Below are 20,338 nucleotides of genomic sequence, written 5' to 3' on the forward strand. Positions count from 1 at the left end.
GCCTACAATTTGCTTTGAAATACTCCATCATAAACAGCAACCACAGCAAAAGGAGGAAAAAGATAAAACAAGAACAGTATAAAGTTAATTGTGTTTTTGTCTTTTGAGACAGGGTCTCACTCTGTCACCCAGGCTGGAGTACAGTGGCACAATCACTGCTCACTGCAGCCTCAACCTCCCAGGCTTAGGTGATCCTCCTACTTCAGCCTCCCGAGTAGTTGGGCCACAGGCACATGCTACCACACCCGGCTAATTTTTTTTGTATTTTTTTGTAGAGATGGGAGTCTTATGTTGCCCAGGCTGGTCTTGAACTCCTGGATTCAAGCAATCCACTTGCCTCCGCCTCCCAAAGTGCTGGGATTACAGACATGGGCCACCGAGCATGGCACAAAGTTAACTGTCAAAGTTAGGGCCAAGCGCGGCAGCTCACACCTGTAATCCCAGCACTTTGGGAGGCTGAGGCGGGTGGATCACTTGAGGTTAGGAGTTCCAGACCAGCCTGGCCAACAGGGTAAAACCCTGTCTCTAATAAAAATACAAATATTAGCCAGGCTTGGTAGTGGGCGCCTGTAATCCAGCTACTCAGGAGGCTGAGGTAGGAACATTGCTTGAACCCGGGAGGCGGAGGTTGCAGTGAGCTGAGATCACACCACTGCACTCCAGCCCGGGCGACAGAGCGGGACTCCATCTCAAAAAAAAAAAAAAAAGTCAAAGTTAGGAGACAGGTGTGAGCTGCCCTCTCAGCCGTAATTTCGACATGGGTTTCTCATACTAGTCTCTCTCTCACTGTACTCTGAAAATTTCCTTAATAAAAGCTTTAAAATAGAAAAATGAAGACAAGAAAAATGGAGGAGAAAGAGGAAGGCTCCATAAGAGAGACATGTATGATTCATTCCAAAGCAGTTACCAGAAAAAGTGACTTAGGAAAGAACCAATGATATCAAAAGCAAAAACTTTAAATATAAGCAAAGACAATGGGTCACGATAATGAATAAAAAGAAAAAGAAAAGCATTAACATGTATGCCCAGAACCCTGTAATCCTGGGTACCCCCAAAGATATTAGAGAATAATGGAGAATTCAATATAGGATGCAGAGTCATTTGAATGATGTAACAGCTCACTGTGGTATAAAGGTTATAATGAAAAGAAAGAAGGCTGGGCACAGTGGCTCACGCCTGTAATTCCAGCACTTTGGGAGGCTGAGGTGGGCAGATCACGAGGTCAAGAGAGCGAGACCATCCTGGCCAACATGGTGAAACCCTGTCTCTACTAAAAATACAAAAAGATTAGCTGGGCGTGGTGGCACGCACCTGTAGTCCCAGCTACTCAGGAGGCTGAGGCAGAATTGCTTGAACCTGGGAGGCAGAGGAGGTTGCAGTGAGCCGAGAATGCACCACTGCGCTCCAGCCTGGGCAACGGAGCAAGACTGTCTCAAAAAAAAAAAAAAGAAAAGAGGAGAAAAGATGGAAGAGCACCGTAAAAACTAATGTGATACTGAAAGGATCCAAGCTACATAGGTTTTGACAAAAGTTTATGCATATGAAATGTGCTCGTGATGAAGTCATCCACTCCCATGACACAAGATTCTAAAACACTGACCAGTTTGCATTCTGTTTTCTGAGTCAAAGCCAAACTACAGAGTTGAAAGTGCTTAGCTCAACCTAAAACCATTTTGTTTAGATCAGAAGTCACCAACCCCCAGGCCATGGACCAGCACCGGTCCATGCCCTGTTAGGAACTGGGCCGCACAGCAGGAGGTGAGCAGCAGGTGAGCAAGCATTACCACCTGAGCTCCACCTCTCCTGTCAGATCAGCAGCAGCAATAGATTCTCACAGGAGCACAAACCCTATTGTGAACTGTGTATTTGAGGCATCTAGATTGCACACTCCTTATCAGAATCTAATGCCTGATGATCTGAGGTGAAACGAAACCGGTCCCTGGTGCCAAAAAGGCTGCAGACCACTGATTTAGGTAATAGTTCTCACTTAGCAAGCAAGTGAACAAATTTGTATATGCCCATTTGGTTAAGCCTGGTATCTCCCAGACATATGACTATAGCAGAATGAACAATAATTATGTTTAATGATTTTGTTACTACCTTTTTTGCTGAGGGACTTTTTCCAGGATGTTATTTCTGGAGAAAAGAAAGGGATCTCTAGGAAATACTTGCTCCTCTCTGGTACAGAAATTTCACCCAATTTACACAGGCCAGGCCCTCTTCTCTGAATAACTTAACAGGTGAGGCCAACATGCATTTATTCAGTGCCTGCTGTGTGCCTTTATAAAATAAAAGCTGTATCTTCATGTTATAGTGTGGCAGAGAATAGTGGGAACAGACATCAACGAGGAATGTGTATAAAAGAACTTTAAAGCTGGGAGTCCCAGCTGTGACAGACCAATCTCCAATTCATTAAGACCCTAACCCTCAGGCTCCTTTCAAGCTGAACTCATGCTTAATTTAAAGGAAAATATTCATGCCAAAGTTTCCAGGAAATGGAAACCGGAGACTTTTTCAGGTCCTTTAAATTCTCAATCATTCTCCACATGAACTGCCACAGAAACAAAGGGCAAGAGACTACTTTACCTCTTGTGGATTTACTGCAGTTAAGACAGAAACTTCATATGATTGCCTCCCTGACTGCATGGTCACGAGGTGATGTGTCACATCAGGCACTGAAGACAGGGAACGTGGGGATCCTTCAGCAAGCACCTCTGTGAAGCAACAGAAAAATGTTTCAATGAAAAGTGAATCCAGAGATATACCTATCTGGATCATTAAGCCTCTCATTAACAACTCTAAAACTCTATTCCTCTATTTCCCATATTCCTCTATTTCTTCCAAGTTAATCCTGTCTGATAAGCATTATCAGTGAATTTGGAAAGTATTATAAAAAGAGAATAGAAAGGCAAGAAATCTTAATACAGGACTTAGAATAATATGGCGTTAGCGCTGTTAACTGAATTAAAACTATGTATGAAACAGGCAAAAGTCTTAGGCAAGCAGGTAAGGGAACCAAAGCCACCCTTAAAGCAGTCGCCAATGATACTAATAGCACTTACTAACTGAATATGATATGAGTAACAAAAGCATAGGGTCTCACAGTTACTAAATGTTCATCAGTGGGATCACCATGAAAATCTTCTGGAAATAGTTTATGGATATATCACTTAGCCCTCAAAAAATTAAAAGTTTCTTCTAGGGGTTTTCTAGATTATACAACTATTTTATGCTGTACCATATAATTTAATGTTGGCTTATATACTGTCTTTTATGTACTCAATGTTCTTTCCCATATATATGTAAGCTTTCACTTCTCAACTGGATTTTAAGGTCCCTATCTTCTATTTTTGTCTTTCCCATGGTGCCAGGCACACAGTAGGCACTGAATAAATGCATGCTGACCTCACCTGTTAAGTTTTTCAGAGAAGAGGGCCTGGCCTGTGTAACTTGGGTGAAATTTCTATACCAGGGAGGAGCAAGTGTTTCCTAGAGAGCCCTTTCTTTTCTCCAGAAGATATGGCTTTTGAAGGTATGGAGAAATTGCTTTATATCTCCTCTGTAAAACCTGGTTATGTTCTGTTTAAATGTTTTAAAAGTTAAGTTCTTCCATAACTGCAATAGGAAAGATAGAAATAGTTGGGCTAGGATGCTAAGATTATGAATAATTTTTTCTTAAGAATTTTTTCTTTTTATTCTTTTATTATATTATCTTCAATGAAAAAAAAAATTTTAAAACAGATTCACTAATCTACCCCAGAGAATAAGAACACAAACGCTACTCATACCACAGCTACTCATAAGAAATGAGATTTAAACATACATTGTGGAGACACCCCAATCCTTAGCCCCTAGTTGCAGCCCATTTTTCCCAAATAAAGGAGAGTTGGAAGTCTTACCATCATCAACTCCCAGGATAGAATTGGTATTTGGTAGGTTCAAGGACTCTCCACCAAGGCTGGGCTGGGAATTCATAGACACCAGGTTTTTACTGGGTACTGAAGCCTCTTCAAGCAAACTACTGCCCATTAGTGGCTCAGCTGCATAGAGAATAGGTTGTGAGAGACATACAGCAATCAAGGCTGTGCCTGGTCCTCATTTTCTTTCAACAGAAGCTGGCCTTCTCTTTCATTACTAGAAGTTAACCTATAAATGGGATGCCACCTCTTATTTCACCTACTTTCGAGAAACAAGAATAAACCTAGAAGGGAAAGAGTAAGCCTTAGAAGATAATGATCCTTGCTTGTGTTCAGCATCTGAAGAATTAGCATATGAAATGGATAGGTGGATCTTTAGAAAGGACTATTTGGAATAATTAAGGAAAGATATAGCAAAGGAATAAGAATTAAAAAGAGTTATCAAATTTCAGGCAGGGCAAAAAGGTAGTCATGACTGGTAAATAAAATATGCTTCCAGCCTGGCCAACATGGTGAAACCCCGTCTCTATAAAAATATAAAAATCAGGCCAGGCGCGGTGGCTCACGCTTGTAATCCCAGCACTTTGGGAGGCCGAGGCGGGCGGATCACGAGGTCAGGAGATCGAGACCACGGTGAAACCCCGTCTCTACTAAAAATATAAAAAATTAGCCGGGCATAGTGGCGGGCGCCTGTAGTCCCAGCTACTCAGAGAGGCTGAGGCAGGAGAATGGCGTGAACCCGGGAGGCGGAGCTTGCAGTGAGCCGAGATCGCGCCACTGCACTCCAGCCTGGGCGACAGAGCGAGACTCTGTCTCAAAAAAAAAAAAAAAATATATAAAAATCAGCCAGGTGTGGTGGCACTTGCCTATAATCCCAGCTACTCAAGAGGCTAAGGCAGAAGAACTGCTTGAACCCAGGAGGCAGAGGTTGCAGTGAGTCCAGATGGCGCCACTGCACTCCAGCCTGGGTGGCAAAGCGAGACTCCATCTAAAAAAATAAAAAAGCTTAAACTCTTCCCATGCGGAAATCTTTTACCACTGTGTTACTCAAATGCTTGTTCGTGGATCAGCACTAGTTACCATCAAACTCACTAGGGAAACTTTTAAAACTACAGATTCTAGGATCTTGCAAATTATCTCATTTATCAGATTGCTTTGTTTTATTGGTGGGGGGACAAACAACAAAAAGTATATAAATTTTAAAAGGTTGCAGATGATTCTACTGTATAGCTATGTTTGGAAACCATTAGCCCATCAAATGAGACCAGGTCTACCTACCCAAAACAGAATCAGAAAATTTCCAGATAACCAGGCAGGACAGTGATTTGGCTCTTTGAACCCTAGAAGTAGTATAGCCCTCCACTATGCCCACCCTCCTCACCAGTTTGCTCCTGCTCTTGACTCCCAGCTGCTCTCAGCTGCAAGTGATGCTTTCTCATATGCACATTCCTGCTTCCACTCTGAGAGAAGGTCTTCCCACAGACTTGGCACTGATGAGGCTTCTCTCCTGAAACAGGGACCAGGTTAAACAGGGAAGCCAAAAGGACAGGAAGAGAATGAACTCAAGACCTAGATGAAGAAACCTACAGAATGTTAAACTGAACATAAGCAGCTGCTCCTTTTCCCATTCCCCACCTTCCCAGCCTCTCAAACTTCAGTATACGGGGGAAGGCAGGAAGAGTACACCAGAGTACACCAGAAGGGCTTTAGCACACACCCCGCTCCCAGCCCCTGGTCCTTTCCAGACCTACTGTAATGCTGCCTTCACAAACCTCTTTGGTATAGGACCATGGCAACCACAAAAAATATGCCTTCTTTTTCAGATAGTCTTCCATGGACCTCTAGGACATGTGCTTTCCTCAAGGATTCCAATCCTGTGTTCCTAATATCCCCTTGTCATATTCCCTGCCACCCTCTTTAGGGTCATCAACATTCACACTGGTGGCTCTAACATAATAATCTAAATTGTCCTCTATGTCTTCAAGTCCCAAACTCTCCGTCTCCATTCTACCTACCCAGAAAACCATACTTAGAGCAGGGGTCAAAAACTCATGTCTATAGGAGACTGATAGGTAGCAAAAGTAAGTAAAATGGCCAAGTGGGGGCCGCAGTAACCTAGAGAGTACCTAGAAAAGGGGCAGCTGTTATTCAGCTCTAGCCAATTGTTGCCATGGGTAGATTAAGGCCTAGCACAGCCAGATTCTCTGATTTTTTTTTTTTTTTAAAGACACTGGAAATAAGGATTTTTAAGTAGAATCTCCCAATTTCTAAATGCTAGGAACAAATTCACAATTGACAAAAACATGGTACAGCAATCATCATTGCTGATTGTATTTTGCTGGGAATGCAAAATACAAAAACCTCTTTGGGGAATCTGACCAGATCTAGAAAAATTGTAGATGCACTTGCCCTTTGACCTAGGAATCCCACTTCTAGGAATATGTCCCAAAATTATAGCGGCAAAATGTGAAATACTCTGTGCACAAGGTTATTCATCACTGCAACATTATTTTAAATGGCTAAATACTGGAAACAACGTAAATATTCATCACAGAGACTGACTAAAAAGCTATAGATACTGCAATAGTCCTGCATAGCAAAAAAAAAAAAAAAAAAAAAAACTATACAGTAGAAACAGGGTAGAATATTACAAAGCTTAAAACTAAAAACTGAATCACCATTTGAACCAGCAATCCCATTACTGGCTGTCTATCCAAAGGAAAATAAACTGCTCTACCAAAAAGACACCTGCCCTCACATGTTCAATGCAGCACTATTCACAACAGCAAAGACATGGAATCAACCCAGGTGCCCATCAATGGTAGATGAGATACGGAAAATGTGGCACATACACACCATGAAATACTATGCAGCCATAAAAAAGAACAAAATCATGTCCTCTGCAGCAACATGGATGCAGATGGAGGCCATTATCCTAAGCAAATTAATACAGAAACAGAAAATCAAACACCATGTTCTCACCTATAAGCGGGAGCTAAACACTGGGTATTTATGGACACAAAGATGGGAACAATAAACACTGGGGATTCCAAAAGCGGCTACGGGACAAGGGTTGAAAAACTACCTATCAGGTACTATGTTCACTGCTTGGTCAACAGGGTCATTAGTAGCCCAAACCTCAGCATCATGCAATATACCCTTGTAACAAACCTGCACATGTACCCCCTGAATCTAAAATAAATTTATTTTAGCCAGGTGCAGTGGTTCACACATGTAATCCCAGCACTTTGGGAGGTCGAGGCAGGCAGATTACTTGAGGTCAGGAGATCAAGACCAGCCCGGCCAACACGGTGAAACCGCATCTCTACAAAAATTAGCTAGGCGTGGTGGCGGGCACATATAATCCCAGCTGCTTGGGAGGTTGAGGCAGGAGAATTGCTTGAACCCAGGAGGTGGAAGTTGCAGTGAGCCAAGATCATGTCACTGCACTCCAGCCTGAGCCAGAGTGAGACTCTGTCAAAAAAAAAAAAAAAAAAAAAAAGCCAGGCGCGGTGGCTCACGCCTGTAATTCCAGCACTTTGGGAGGCCAAGGCGGGAGGATCACAAGGTCAGGAGATCGAGACCATCCTGGCTAACACAATGAAACCCCATCTCTACTAAAAATACAAAAAAGTAGCCAAGCGTGGTGGTGGGCGCCTGTAGTCCCAGCTACTTGGGAGGCTGAGGCAGGAGAATGGCGTGAACTCAGGAGGCGGAGCTTGCAGTGAGCCGAGATTGCACCACTGCACTCCAGCCTGGGAGACAGCAAGACTCTGTTTAGGGGGAAAAAAAAAAAAAAAAAAAGGCCATATGAAATGTCCAGAACAGGCAAATCCAGACACAGAAAGCAGATTAATGGTTGCCAGGGGCTGAAGAAAGAGAGAAGTGGGCAATGATACTAATAATGGGAATTCTTTTTCTTTTTTTAATCATCTCCTGGATATGGGGATCCTTTTTGGGATGATGAAATGTTGTGGAGTCGGACAGTAGAGAAAACTTTAAAACTATGAATAGATAGTTGGCCATCCACATCCATTGATTCAACCAAGCAGATAAAAAATATTCAGAAAAAATAAAAATAAAAAATAACAGGCCAGGTGCAGTGGCTCATGCCTGTAATCCTAGTACTTTGGGAGGCCAAGGCAGGTAGATCACTTGAGGTCAGGAGTTCCAAGACCTGGCCAACATGGTGAAACCTGTCTGTACTAAAAATATAAAAATTAGCTGGGCACATGCCTGTAATCCCAGCTACTTGGGAGGCTGAGGCAGGAGAATCACTTGAACCCAGGAGGTGGAGGTTTCATTGAGCCAAGATCGTGGGCCACTGCACTCCAGCCTGGGCAACAGAGCAAGACTCCATCTGAAAAAATAAATAAAAAATAACAATATAGCAATAAAAAATACAAATAACCAATGTAGCATAACTATTCACATAGCATTTACGTTGTATTAGGTACTATCAGTAATCTATAGATGATTTAAAGCATATGGGAGGATATGTGTAGGTTATATACAAATACCATGCCATTTTATGTAAGAGACTTGGGTATTTGTGGATTTTGGTATCTGTGGGGTCCTGGAAGCTATACACCACAGATAACAAGGGATAATTATATTACTACTAAAAATCACTTAGTTGCACACTTTTTTTCTTTTTATATTTTAGACGGAGTCTCACTCTGTCGCCCAGGCTGGAGTGCAGTGGCATGATCTCGGGTCACTGCAACCTCCGCCTCCCGAGTTCAAGTGATTCTTGCGCCTCGGCCTCCTGAGTAGTTGGGATTACAGGCACATGCCACCACACCCGGCTAATTTTTGTATTTTTAGTAGAGGTGGGATTTCACCATGTTGGCCAGGCTAGTTTTGAACTCCTGACCTCAGGTGATCCACCCGCCTCGGCCTCCCAAAATGCTGGGATTACAGGCACGAGTCACTATGCCCAGCCGGACTGCACACTTTTTTGAGATGAATCTTATGGTATGTGAACTATATCTCAAATAACCTGCATTTGCTTGTATATGCAAAAAGAACCACTGGAAAAGTAAACCAAATAGGAAATAAAAAGTGGTTATACCTATAAGAGAAGGAGGGAGGGAACATGGTAAAGAAACACACCTATAATCAAGGTTTTTTGAAAAAGAAACTGAAGCATATCTATATATCAAGCTGGTGATATATTAAAACAATGATTTAAAGGGTATTTAAACATAGTATTATTCTAAGAAAAACACAGCTCCAAAAGTCTTAAACTTCATTCTGTAGACAAATTGATAATATTGGTATTATCACTTTGAAACAATATTGTATTAATGTTATGAACCAAGATTTTCAATGTAAGAAAAAAATATAAAGTACAAAAAAATCTCCTGAAAATTGTTTAATATGAAAATTTAAACTGGAATTATCAACATTAACCAATTATTTTCTTTTCAAAAATATGTCTTTTCTAGTTCTTTCCACCGAAAAGTTCTAGAAACAGTAACAACCTTTTTTTTTTTGGAGAGGGGGACTCAGTCTCACTCTGTTTCCCAGGCTGGAGTGCAGTGGCGCATCTCGGCTCACTGCAGCCTCCACCTCCTGGGTTCAAGAGATCCTCATGCCTCAGCTTCTCAAGTAGCTGGGATTACAGGTGCGTGCCACCACACCCAGCTAATTTTTGTATTTTTTTTTTTGTAGAAACGGGGCTTCACTGTGTTGCCCAGGCTGGTCTCGAACTCATGGGCTAAAGTGATTTGCTCGCCTCAGCCTCCCAAAGTGCCAAGATTACAGGCATAAACCCCTGTGCCCTGCCAACAATAACAACCTAACAGCAACGGGCACATGGCACCCAGACTGTGATTCCAACTATAAGGAACCAGGACTCCATGGAGGAATAGCTGATTCCAAGTCCAAGGTAAGCCTGGGAACTGTTGTTGTGTTAGAAAGCAAAGAGGCTATAACAAGACAAATGGGTCATGTCAAAAGCATAAATACAGCATGAGAAGCTCCAAAAATAACAACCAGGCCAGGCACGGTGGCTCACGCCTATAATCCCAGTACTTTGGGAGGCCAAGGCAGGTGGATCACTGGAGGCCAAGAGTTCAAGACCAGCCTAACAAGGCAAAACCCCATCTCTACTAAAAAATATGCAAACATTAACAAGACATTGGTGGTGGACGCCTATAGTGCCAGCTACTCACGAAACTGTGGCATGAGAATCGCTTTAACCAGGGAGGCCAGTATAATTACCCTCATAGAAAAGCTAAAGATATCACAAAAAAACATTACAGACCAATATCCCTCATGAACATACAGACTCCTTTTCCTCCTCCTTTCCACTCTCCCCCCTCCTTCTCTATCTCTCCCTTCCTCTCATCCTTCCTTCCTTCCCTCCCTCCCTCTTACTGATTGATTTTTTTTGTACAGGACAAGTCTCCCTATGCTGCCCAGGCTGTTCTAGAACTCCTAGGCCCAAGCAATCCTCCTGCCTTGGCCTCCCAAAGTGCTGAGATTACAGGCATGAGCCACCACATCCAGCCAGCTGTAAAAATTCTTAACAAATTATGACAAAACCAAGTCTAGCACCACATAAATAGGACTATACACCCTGACCAAATGGGATTTACCCTAGAAATACAAAGTTGGTTTTACATCCAAAAACCAACTACTAGCAGTAACATGTGTAGCATACAGTACAAAAACAACAAGATCATCTCAACAGACACATGAAGGTGTTTGACAAGATCCAATACCCATTCATAATAAAAATTCTCAACATACTAGGAAGAGAAGGTAAATTCCTTCATCCGATAAAGGGCATCTACGAAAAAACTACAGCTAACATCGAATTTAACCATGAAAGGCCAGGCGCGGTGGCTCACACGTGTAATCCCAGCACTTTGGGAGGCTGAGGCAGGCGGATCATTTCAGGTCAGAAGTTTGAGACCAGCTTGACCAACATGGTGAAACCCTATCTCTACTAAAAAAAAAACAAAAATTAGCCAGGCATGGTGGCGAGCGCCTATAATCCCCACTACTCAGAAGGCTGAGGCAAGAGAATTGCTTGAACTCAGGAGACAGAGGTTGCAGTAAGCCAAGATCACGCCACTGCACTCCAGCCTGGGCAACAGAGTAAGACTTTGTCTTAAAAAAAAAAAAAAAAAAATTAATCATGAAAGAATAAATGCTTTTCCCCTAAGACTGGGAAAAAGACAAGGATACATACTCTCACCACTTTTTTTTTTTTTGAGACAGATTCTCGCTCTATTGCCCAGGCTAGAGTGCAGTGGCGCGATCTCGACTCACTGCAACCTCCACCTCCTGGGTTTAAGCGATTCTCATGCCTTAGCCACCTGAGTAGCTGGGATTACAGGTGTGAGCTACCACACCTGGATAATTTTGTATTTTTAGTAGAGACGGGGTTTCACCACGTTGGCCAGGCTGGTCTAGAACTCCTGGCCTCAGGTGATCTGCCTGACTCAGCCTCCCAAAGTGCTGGGATTGCAGGTGTGAGCCACTGCGCCCAGCCTCACCACTTCTATTCAACATTGTACTCAAGGTTCTAGCCAGAAAAAGAAAGTAGGCCAGACGCAGTGGCTCACACCTGTAATCTCAGCACTTTGGGAGGCCAAGGCGGGTGGATTACCTGAGATCAGGAGTTCAAGACCAGCCTGCCAACATGCTGAAACACTGTCACTACTAAAAATACAAAATTATCCGGGTATGGTGGCTCTTGCGTGTAATCCCAGCTTCTCGGGAGGCTGAGGCAAGAGAATCTCTTGAACCCGGGAGGCAGAGGCTGCAGTGAGCCGAGATTTGCACTCCAGCCTGGGTGACAGTGGGAGACTCAGTATCCAGAAAAAAAAGGAAATTAAGGCCAGGTGCAGTGGCTCATGGCTGTCATCCCGACATTGGAAGGCTGAGACAGGAAGACTGCTTGATCCCAGGAGTGTGAAACCAGCCTGGGCAATATGGCGAGACCCTGTCTCTGTAACAATTTTTTTAAAAAACTAGCTGAGGACCAGGCACGGTGGCTCATGCCTGTAATCCCAGCACTTTGGGAGGCCAAGGCGGGCAGATCACTTGAGGTCAGGAGTTAAGACTAGCCTGGCCAACATGATGAAAACCCATCTCTATCAAAAATACAAAAATTAGCCGGGCATGGTGGTGCATGCCTGTAATCCCAGCTACTCGGGAGGCTGAGGCAGGAGAATCACTTGAACCTGGGAGGTGGAGGTTGCAGTGAGCCAAGACTGCGCCACTGTATTCCAGCCTGGGTAACACAGCGAGACTCAAAAAAAAAAAGAAAAAGAAAAAGCTGGGCATGTGCCTGTAGTCCCAGCCTCGGGAGGCTGATGTGGAAGGACTGCCCAAGCCCAGGAGGTCGAGGCTGCAGTGAACCATGATCATGCCACTGCACTCCAACCTGAGCAACAGAGGGAGACCATGTCTCAAAAAAAAGGAAGAAAAAAAGGAAATTAAAGGCACCTAGACTGGAAAGGAAGAAGCAAAACTATCTTTAATCTCAGATGATATGATCTTTTATGTAGAAAACACTAAGAAATCTATTTTTTAAAAACTACTAAAACTCAGCCAGGTGTGGTGGCTCATGCCTGTAATCCCAACATTTTGGGAGGCCAAGGTGGGAATATCACTTGAGGCCAGGAGTTCAGGACCAGCCCAGGCAACACAAAAAGACTCCATTTCTACAAAAAAATAGAAATTAGCTAGATGTGGTGGTGTGAGCCTGTAGTCCTGTTGCGGGAAACTGAGGACTGGAAAGACTGATATGGAGAACAGGAGGATTGTTTATTTTAGGTACGCACCAGCTCAGTGGATTCACATCCAAAAAGCTGAGCATTAAACAAAGATGGAGTGGGGTTTTTATAAGCGGACTTACAAAAGTAAAACAAAAGCAGTTAATCATGACAAGTCACATACTCTATAGCACAGCATAACTTGTGGCCTTGCATAGGTGGTGACCTTGTAGCTGCACTGAAAGAAAAATAAGAACCAGCTAAATACAGACATTTGTAAAACATAGTTATGCTTAAGAAGCCAGGGAAAGGAGTAACAGTAAAGGAATTTGTCTTTCTTTTTTCCTTCAACCTTGCTCTGGAAGAGGGGGTGTCTGGAGTCCATTCCTTTGGCCTTGGCTTCTCAAACAACGTTATCTTATAACTGTCCTTGAAGTGAGCTTGCTAGGCAGAGGAAAACTTGTTCTTTTCTTTTTAACCCTTGCCTTGCTTGTTACTTTTCTTGGAGTGAATGAATGCATATTTATTTTTAAATTTCTGCCTCAGTCCCAGCTACTGGGGAGGCTGAGGTGGGAAGATCACTTGTTCCCAGGAGTTCAAAGGCTTCAGTGAGCTATGACGGTGCCACTGCACTCTAGCCTGGGCAATAGAGTGAGACTTTGTCTCTAAAAAAATAAACAGAAAAGAAAAAAAATAGGGTGTAGGAGGAGGGGGAGAACATCAGGAAGAATAGCTAATGGATGCTGGGCTTAATATCTAGGTGATGGAATGGTCTGTGCAGCAAACCACCAAGGGACACCTTTACCTATGTAACAAACCTGCACATCCTACACATGTACCCCTGAACTAAAAAGCTGGAAGAAAAAAGAAAAAGAAACTACTAAAACTCAAACATTTACCAAGGTTGCAAGATCAATGTACAAAATTCAATTGTATTTCTATATACTAGCAATGAACAACTCAAAAATAAAATCAAGAAAACATTTCATTTGAAATAGCATCAAACATGAAATACTAGAAGTAACTAGAGCATCAATTCCTTATTCTCAAAATTCACAATTAAAAGAATTATATATTTATCCTGTCTTGCCTATGCAAATGATCAAATAGCGCTACTTGATATTAGTGGAAAAGAGTCCAACTAAAGAGTCCCACAGTAGAGAAGAATTCCAACTAATGTGAAAAGAGTAAAGGAATAAGAAAAACCACCATTTTACAATCCTTAATGAATTAAGAGATTCAGGTATAATTTAGGAATGAAATCAAAAGGTGAAAGGTTGGCTGGGTGTGGTGGCACGTGCCTGTAATCCCAGCATTTTGGGAGGCCAAGGCAGGCAGAACACTTGAGGTCAGGAGTTCAAGACCAGCCTGGCCACATGGTGAAACCCTGTCTCTAGTAAAAATACAAAAATTAGTCAGGCGTGGTGGCACACGCCTGTAATACCAGCTACTCGGGTGGCTGAGACAGGAGAATTGCTTGAACCCAGGAGGCGGAGGCTGCAGTGAGCCAAGATCATGCCACTGCACTCTCACCTGGACAACAGAATAATACTGTCTCAAAAAAAAAAAAGAGAGAAAGTGAAAGGTTCATAGGGAGCTTTATAATACAGGGATCAGGCCAGCTGAACCCATGGATCAATTTTGACAACCAAGCACTGTGAGCTTCCTGATTGACACAAAACGAAGCACACAGAACCATCTCTGACATATTCTTGCCCAAAACTTCCAAACTTTGAAGCTTTTAGAGCTTACTTACATTTATAGGAAATGTAGGGAAACAAGTTAAATGACATAAATGGAAGCAAACCAATATATCCAGAATGTGGAGTATTCTATAGGACTCAACTGACTCTGTTTTGCAACAACTCTATGAAAAAAACAAACAACAACAACAAAAAAAACTCAATGTAGAAAGATCTAGATTTTTAAAGACTTAATAACCAAATATAATATTGGATCTTTTTGGATCCTGATTTAAACAAACCAACTTTAAAAGACATTTTCGAAACAAGTAGAAAAAACTGAACATGGATTGGTTATAAGATAAAACCAAGGAATTATTAATTTTTACAAGTATAACACCACTGTTGCTATGTAAAAAAAAATTCCTCTACTTTGGTGAATCTTTCACATAATCTGACACAGTAAAGTAAAATAAAAACGCTCTACAATCCAAGCAAAACACATCTGAAGTCCACATCTAGCCTATAGGATACTAGTTTGCCACCTCTGCTTAGAACTTGTCATCATATTAAAAAACTGCTCTACTTCTAAGATCTCAACTCTGAAATGTGCATCCCTGATAGATTATAACTCTCCAACTTCCTTGCTCCCGCTGCAGTAGCTTGCTTTCCTCATAAGTAACTTCCAGTTCCTCCTCTCCACTTCTCATGTTCTGGCTTCCTCTTGTTTCCCATGGCCAGTCATTCAACAATGACCTGATTCCATTCTAGAATCCCTCCCCTCCTTGAGTTCATCTCTTCCTCAGCAAGCCTCTGCTCTGATTAACCTCCATCACCTATTTTCTCCAGTGTCCAGCTTTTAAACTGTTAAGCAGTAGCAGAGAAAAGTAATAAAATCTGAACAGGTCTACTAAAAAAAGTTATGCTACTTATTCTCAGCTATGTCCTCATTCACTGTTACTTAGCAATCCTTTTATTCATTCTAATTGGTTCACTCAATCAACAAATTCTAAAAAGCTGTTGTGTGCCAGGAACTTTCTCACCTCCAACAAACTTACAAGGCTAGTCTACAGAGCCCCTCTAGCACGCATCATCCAACACTTTTCTAACCCCTCTTATAAATATGTGAGTCAGCCTGACAACTGGAAAGCCCCCTTTCCCTCCTTATCTTCACTACCACTTTTTCTTTTTTTTTTTTTTTTGAGACAGGGTCGCGCCCTATCACCCAGGCTGGAGTGCAGTGGTGCAATCACAACTCACTGCGGCCTCAACCTCCTGAAACTACCATGTTTTTTGTTTTTTTTTTTGAGATGGAGTTTCGCTCTTGTTGCTCAGGCTGGAGTGCAACGGCGCAATCTCAGCTCATTGCAACCTCCACCTCCCAGGTTCAAGCAATTCTCCTGCCTCAGCCTCCCAAGTAGCTGGGATTACAGGCATGTGCCACCACACCCGGATAATTTTTTATTTTTTTAGTAGGCTGATCTCAGCAGGGGTTCACCATGTTGGTCAGGCTGGTCTCGAACTCCTGACCTCAAGTGATCCACCCACCTCGGCCTCCCAAAGTATTGGGATTACAGGTGTGAGCCACTACGCCCAGCCACTACCATGCTTCTTGAATCAATAATCCTCACCTGCTGCCTCCATTTCTGTATAACTTTATAGCCAGCCAATCATTTGTGGAGTTGAACAGATTCTTCCACTGGGTCTCTTTCCATGCTCCCTGCCACTACACTGGAGCAGACTTCTTGACCAGACTGAAAAAAAGTCTTCTCATCTCTTCCTGTTTTAGTTTAGCTTCTGCATCACTGCCAGATTAATCTTCAGGAAGCTAAGTTCTCATCAGGTTGTACCTCCAGTAGGCTCCACAAACTCTCCTTCCTGGCATTTTAGGCCCTTCTTAAACTACCTTGCCCGTCTTGTTTTCCAAGTAAATCACCATGTCCTACAGGAAAAAAGTCCTTCTAACAAGATACAGGTTTTTCCCTGGGCTGTACCTGACTTCTGGTTGAGAGGATGAGATATATCTGCACAGAGTGAGCAAACCGACAGAACTGCAGGGAATTAATTTAAGGCTCCAAACAGAAAATGGGTCACTAAATCTTACTCCTCTTTTCTCTTCTCCACATCTGCAATGATAAGGTTTGTGGTTCTATTTGCCAAAGGCATAGTTTCTGCCAAAATGGTGACTCAAGCAGGATCACTAACACCTGCTCAGAAGGCAGTAATAGTACTGGTGCTGCTACAACTTATATCAGCCTTTTTACTTTCTTCTGATACGAAATCCTCCCCAAGGATAAAAATGTCAATTCCTAAAGAAGAGGGTCCGTGTTTTATGTAACTTATAAAGCACCCGGCAGAGTGCCAAACGAATTTGCTGATCTCTTCAAAAGAAGGCTATATTAGAAACACAGCTGAAAATAATAATTAGATGTCTCCCCACCCCACACTTGATTATAAGAATTAAGGGCCTTGATTTCTGATTCTGTCATGATGATGAGAAGCTTTCTATCTTTATAGTGAACAGTTTGGTTCTTTGTAGATGTCTTTATATCACCCCCACAACCCTTTTATTCTTTTGTCTACTTTTCCTAAAATCTATGGATGGCAAAGGTTCTGATACCTGAGTGAACCACCAGATGTTTTCGGAGGCTAGAATACTCAGCAAAGGAACGGCCACATCCTTGGGCTTCACAAAGGAAAGGTTTCTCTCCTAGAGACAGAAAATGAGATAAAGACTCAGTCTTCTGATGAACTGATTACCTGTTACTCTTTTTTCCCACCAACTTTATTCAGAGTCGAATGACTTACCTACTCTGATTTATTTAATTCATGTTATAATTTCAACTGGGCTACCTAACAAGTGTTGCCTCTCAATGATCTTTTAGTATATATCCCACCAGACAGCCTTGCCCTTTTCCTTGGAATGTAAGCCTATATTTCCTTCTCCCTCCTGGCCCAAGAGCTGGAGAGTTGCATTAACCTACCTTCTTCAGTGACTCCTACCCTCTGAGGATATCAAGATTAATACTGTATATGCTGTCAGGATTTTTACCTTACATCAATTTTCTTTATGACTCAGTTTCTAGATCCATCTAAAAGTATAATTTTTTTGGAGATGAAGTCTCACTATGTTTCCCAGACTGATTTCAAATTCCTGGGCTCAAGCCTGGGCTAGAGAGAGAGAGACCCTGTCTCAAAAAAACAAACAAAAAAGATGCAGTCTCTGTCCTCCAAGGGTCACAGACTAGTGTGAGACAGACAAATGAATTCATAAATACAAAAAAAAAAGTGCTCCGTTGCAGTAATTTTTGTAAGCAGCTGAATTTCCGAGTTCATCTAAAAGATGACAAGGATGGAAGGAAATTTCAGGCACCAGGAATAGTGTGAGCGGAGCCTTGAAACAGAGTGCCCAGGGAAAGTTCAGAAAATGGCAAGTAAGGCTGGCACAGTGTCAATACGGGAACTGAGCTTTCTAGGAGGGAACAGCACTGCTAGATTATACTATTCTTTTAGACTGTACCACACAGTTTAATGTTTGAGACTCTCCAGCGGTAGCTTTTTTCAATGCTTTATTTGTATACTCATCCCTCAGAATGCTAGGTACTCAAAAAGTTATTGAAAGAATGAGCAATATACTAATATATATAACAGAACAAATGTCAAAAAAACATTTTAATAATAACAAGGTCAAATGTTTCGAAAGATGAACTAAAGAACTAAAAAAACAAAAAGGATTTAGAAAAAGATTCTACATAGAATGTAATAGCATGAAATCTCTGCATCAAGCTGGTTAGGGGACATACCTGCCTATTTGGAAACTTGAGAGGACAGTTATTTCACTGGGATAAGGGACACAGGAGAAGGAAGAGGTTTAAAAGGCAATGCAGCAAAAGGGTGAAAAACATGGCCTTTGGGGTCTGTTAATCCAATTCTGACTTCAAATCCTGGCACTACCACTTATTTGCATGGGGAAGGTGTTTAATCTCTCTAAAAATCAGCTTTTCATCTATAATATGGAGATAATACAATTTCAAAAGAGTGTTTTGAGGATTAAATACCAGGTAAATATTCAGCATAGTGCCTGGCACATAGTAAGCCCTCATAGTAAGCCACTGAATTAACAGCTTTATTTATTTTTTTTTTTGAGACAGAGTTTTGCTCTTGTTGCCCAGTTTGGAGTACAATGGCACAATCTCCACTCACTGCATCCTCTGTCTCCTGGGTTCAAGCGATTCTCCTGCCTCAGCCTCCCTAGTAGCTGGGATTACAGGCATGTGCCACCATGCCCCAACTAATTTTTGTATTTTTAGTAGAGACGGGATTTCACCATGTTGGTCAGGCTGGTCTGGAACTCCTGACCTCAGGTGATCCACTCGCCTCGGCCTCCCAAAGTGCTGGGATTACAGGTGTGAGCCACTGCACCCAGTCAAAATTTTTTTTTTTTGAGATGGAGTCTCGCTCTGTCTCCCAGGATGGAGTGTAGTGGCGCAATCTCAGCTCACTGCAACCTCTAACTCCCGGGTTCAAGCAATTCTCCTGCCTCAGCCCCCCAAGTAACTGGGATTACAGGCACCCATCACCATGCCTGGCTAATTGTGTTTTTAGTGGAGATGGGGTTTCACCGTGTTGGCCAAGCTGGTCTCGAACTCCTGCCCTCAAGTGATGTGCTCACCTCAGCCTCCCAAAGTGCTGGGATTACAGGTGTGAGCCACTGCGCCCGACCTGAACTGCAGCTTTACTATCATTACTACTAATAAAGATTTGAAGTCAATTTTGACATTTGAGATAAACTGAGTTGTCAGCATTTAAAAATAAAATCCTTGGAAGAGCTTTGGGGTCATATCAGAACTCAAATTCCAGCTCTGCCATTTCCTACCTGCATGATGTTGGGCAAGTTACTTCTCTCTCTAATCTTCTGTTCCTTTATCAATAAGTATAGTATCTAATGCATAAAGTTACCTTAAAGATTAAATGAGATAATGTGTATGTTGTTAGTACATATTAAAGTGCCTCAACAAATGCTTTTATTATGATATTAATTATTGAGATTCAGATCTGTGAGGCATCTAGGGAGAAATAATTAAATTGAGGCCTGAGATTATGACAAGAGAGTACACTGAGTAAAAGAGAAGGAACAAGAAATTCTGAAACTGGTGAGACATTCAGAGATTAACAGAGATAAAAGCTAGATAGAAAGAGAAAAAAAAACAATGGGAAAATCAGGTCGTATTTTGAAGTGAAAGCATTTTAAGGCTGGGCGTGGTGGTTCACATATGTAATCTCAGCACTTTGGGAGGGCAAGGTCGGCGGATCACTTGAGGTCAGGAGTTTGAGAACAGCCTGGCCAACATGGCAAAACCCGGTCTCTACTAGAAATACAACAATTGTCTGGGCGTGGTGGTGCACACCTGTAATCCCAGCTACTGGGAGGCTGAGGCATGAGAAAAGCTTGAACCCAGGAGGCAAAGGTTGCAGTGAGCTGAGATCACATCACTGCACTCCAGCCTGGGCAACAGAGTGAGACTCTGTCTCAAAAATAAATAAATAAGAAAAAAAGAAAGCATTTTAAGATGATGTTCAGAGTTATCAAATGCTACAACAATGGGCTGGTCCGAAGGTAGTGAGTTATCTCAACTGATGTTCACAGTCAGTTACAGATCAAGTGCCTTGTTTTACTTTTTCCCCTCTTCTCACTACTGCATTTGACTAATTAAAAAAAAAAAAAAAAAGTGTAGGCTGGGCACAGTGGCTCAAGCCTGTAATCCCAGCACTTTGGGAGGCTGAGGTGGGCGGATCACGAGGTCAGGCGATCGAGACCATCCTGGCTAACACGGTGAAACTCTGTCTCTACTAAAAATACAAACAAAAAAAATTAGCTAGGCATGGTGGCGGGCGCCTGTAGTCCCAGCTACTCAGGAGGCTGAGGCAGGAGAATGGCGTGAACCCAGGAGGTGGAGCTTGTAGTGAGCCGAGATCTCGCCACTGCACTCTAGCCTGGCGACAG

The 20,338-nt window shown here is 42.4% G+C and overlaps 1 protein-coding gene across 5 annotated transcripts in view; it reads right to left on the reverse strand.

The window, feature by feature from the left end:
• The window catches only part of ZNF410 (zinc finger protein 410), a 47,574-nt gene that overhangs the window by 6,262 nt on the left and 20,974 nt on the right, over positions 1–20,338 (reverse strand). For 3 of the 5 annotated variants that reach the window (XM_032180270.2, XM_032180271.2, XM_058429330.1), the window contains 4 exons: positions 16,955–17,044; positions 5,299–5,424; positions 3,900–4,040; positions 2,587–2,714 (listed from right to left, as the gene is read on the reverse strand). In XM_032180270.2, the coding sequence (XP_032036161.1) occupies positions 2,587–2,714; positions 3,900–4,040; positions 5,299–5,424; positions 16,955–17,044 (485 nt within the window). Of the gene's footprint in view, positions 1–2,586; positions 2,715–3,484; positions 3,616–3,899; positions 4,041–5,298; positions 5,425–16,954; positions 17,045–20,338 lie in introns of those variants that run through there. The other 2 variants (XM_058429331.1, XM_032180272.2) reach the window with 2 other exon arrangements.

Source organism: Hylobates moloch, unplaced genomic scaffold (assembly GCF_009828535.3).
Source record: "Hylobates moloch isolate HMO894 unplaced genomic scaffold, HMol_V3 SCAFFOLD_16, whole genome shotgun sequence".
NCBI classification, from domain to species: domain Eukaryota; kingdom Metazoa; phylum Chordata; class Mammalia; order Primates; family Hylobatidae; genus Hylobates; species Hylobates moloch.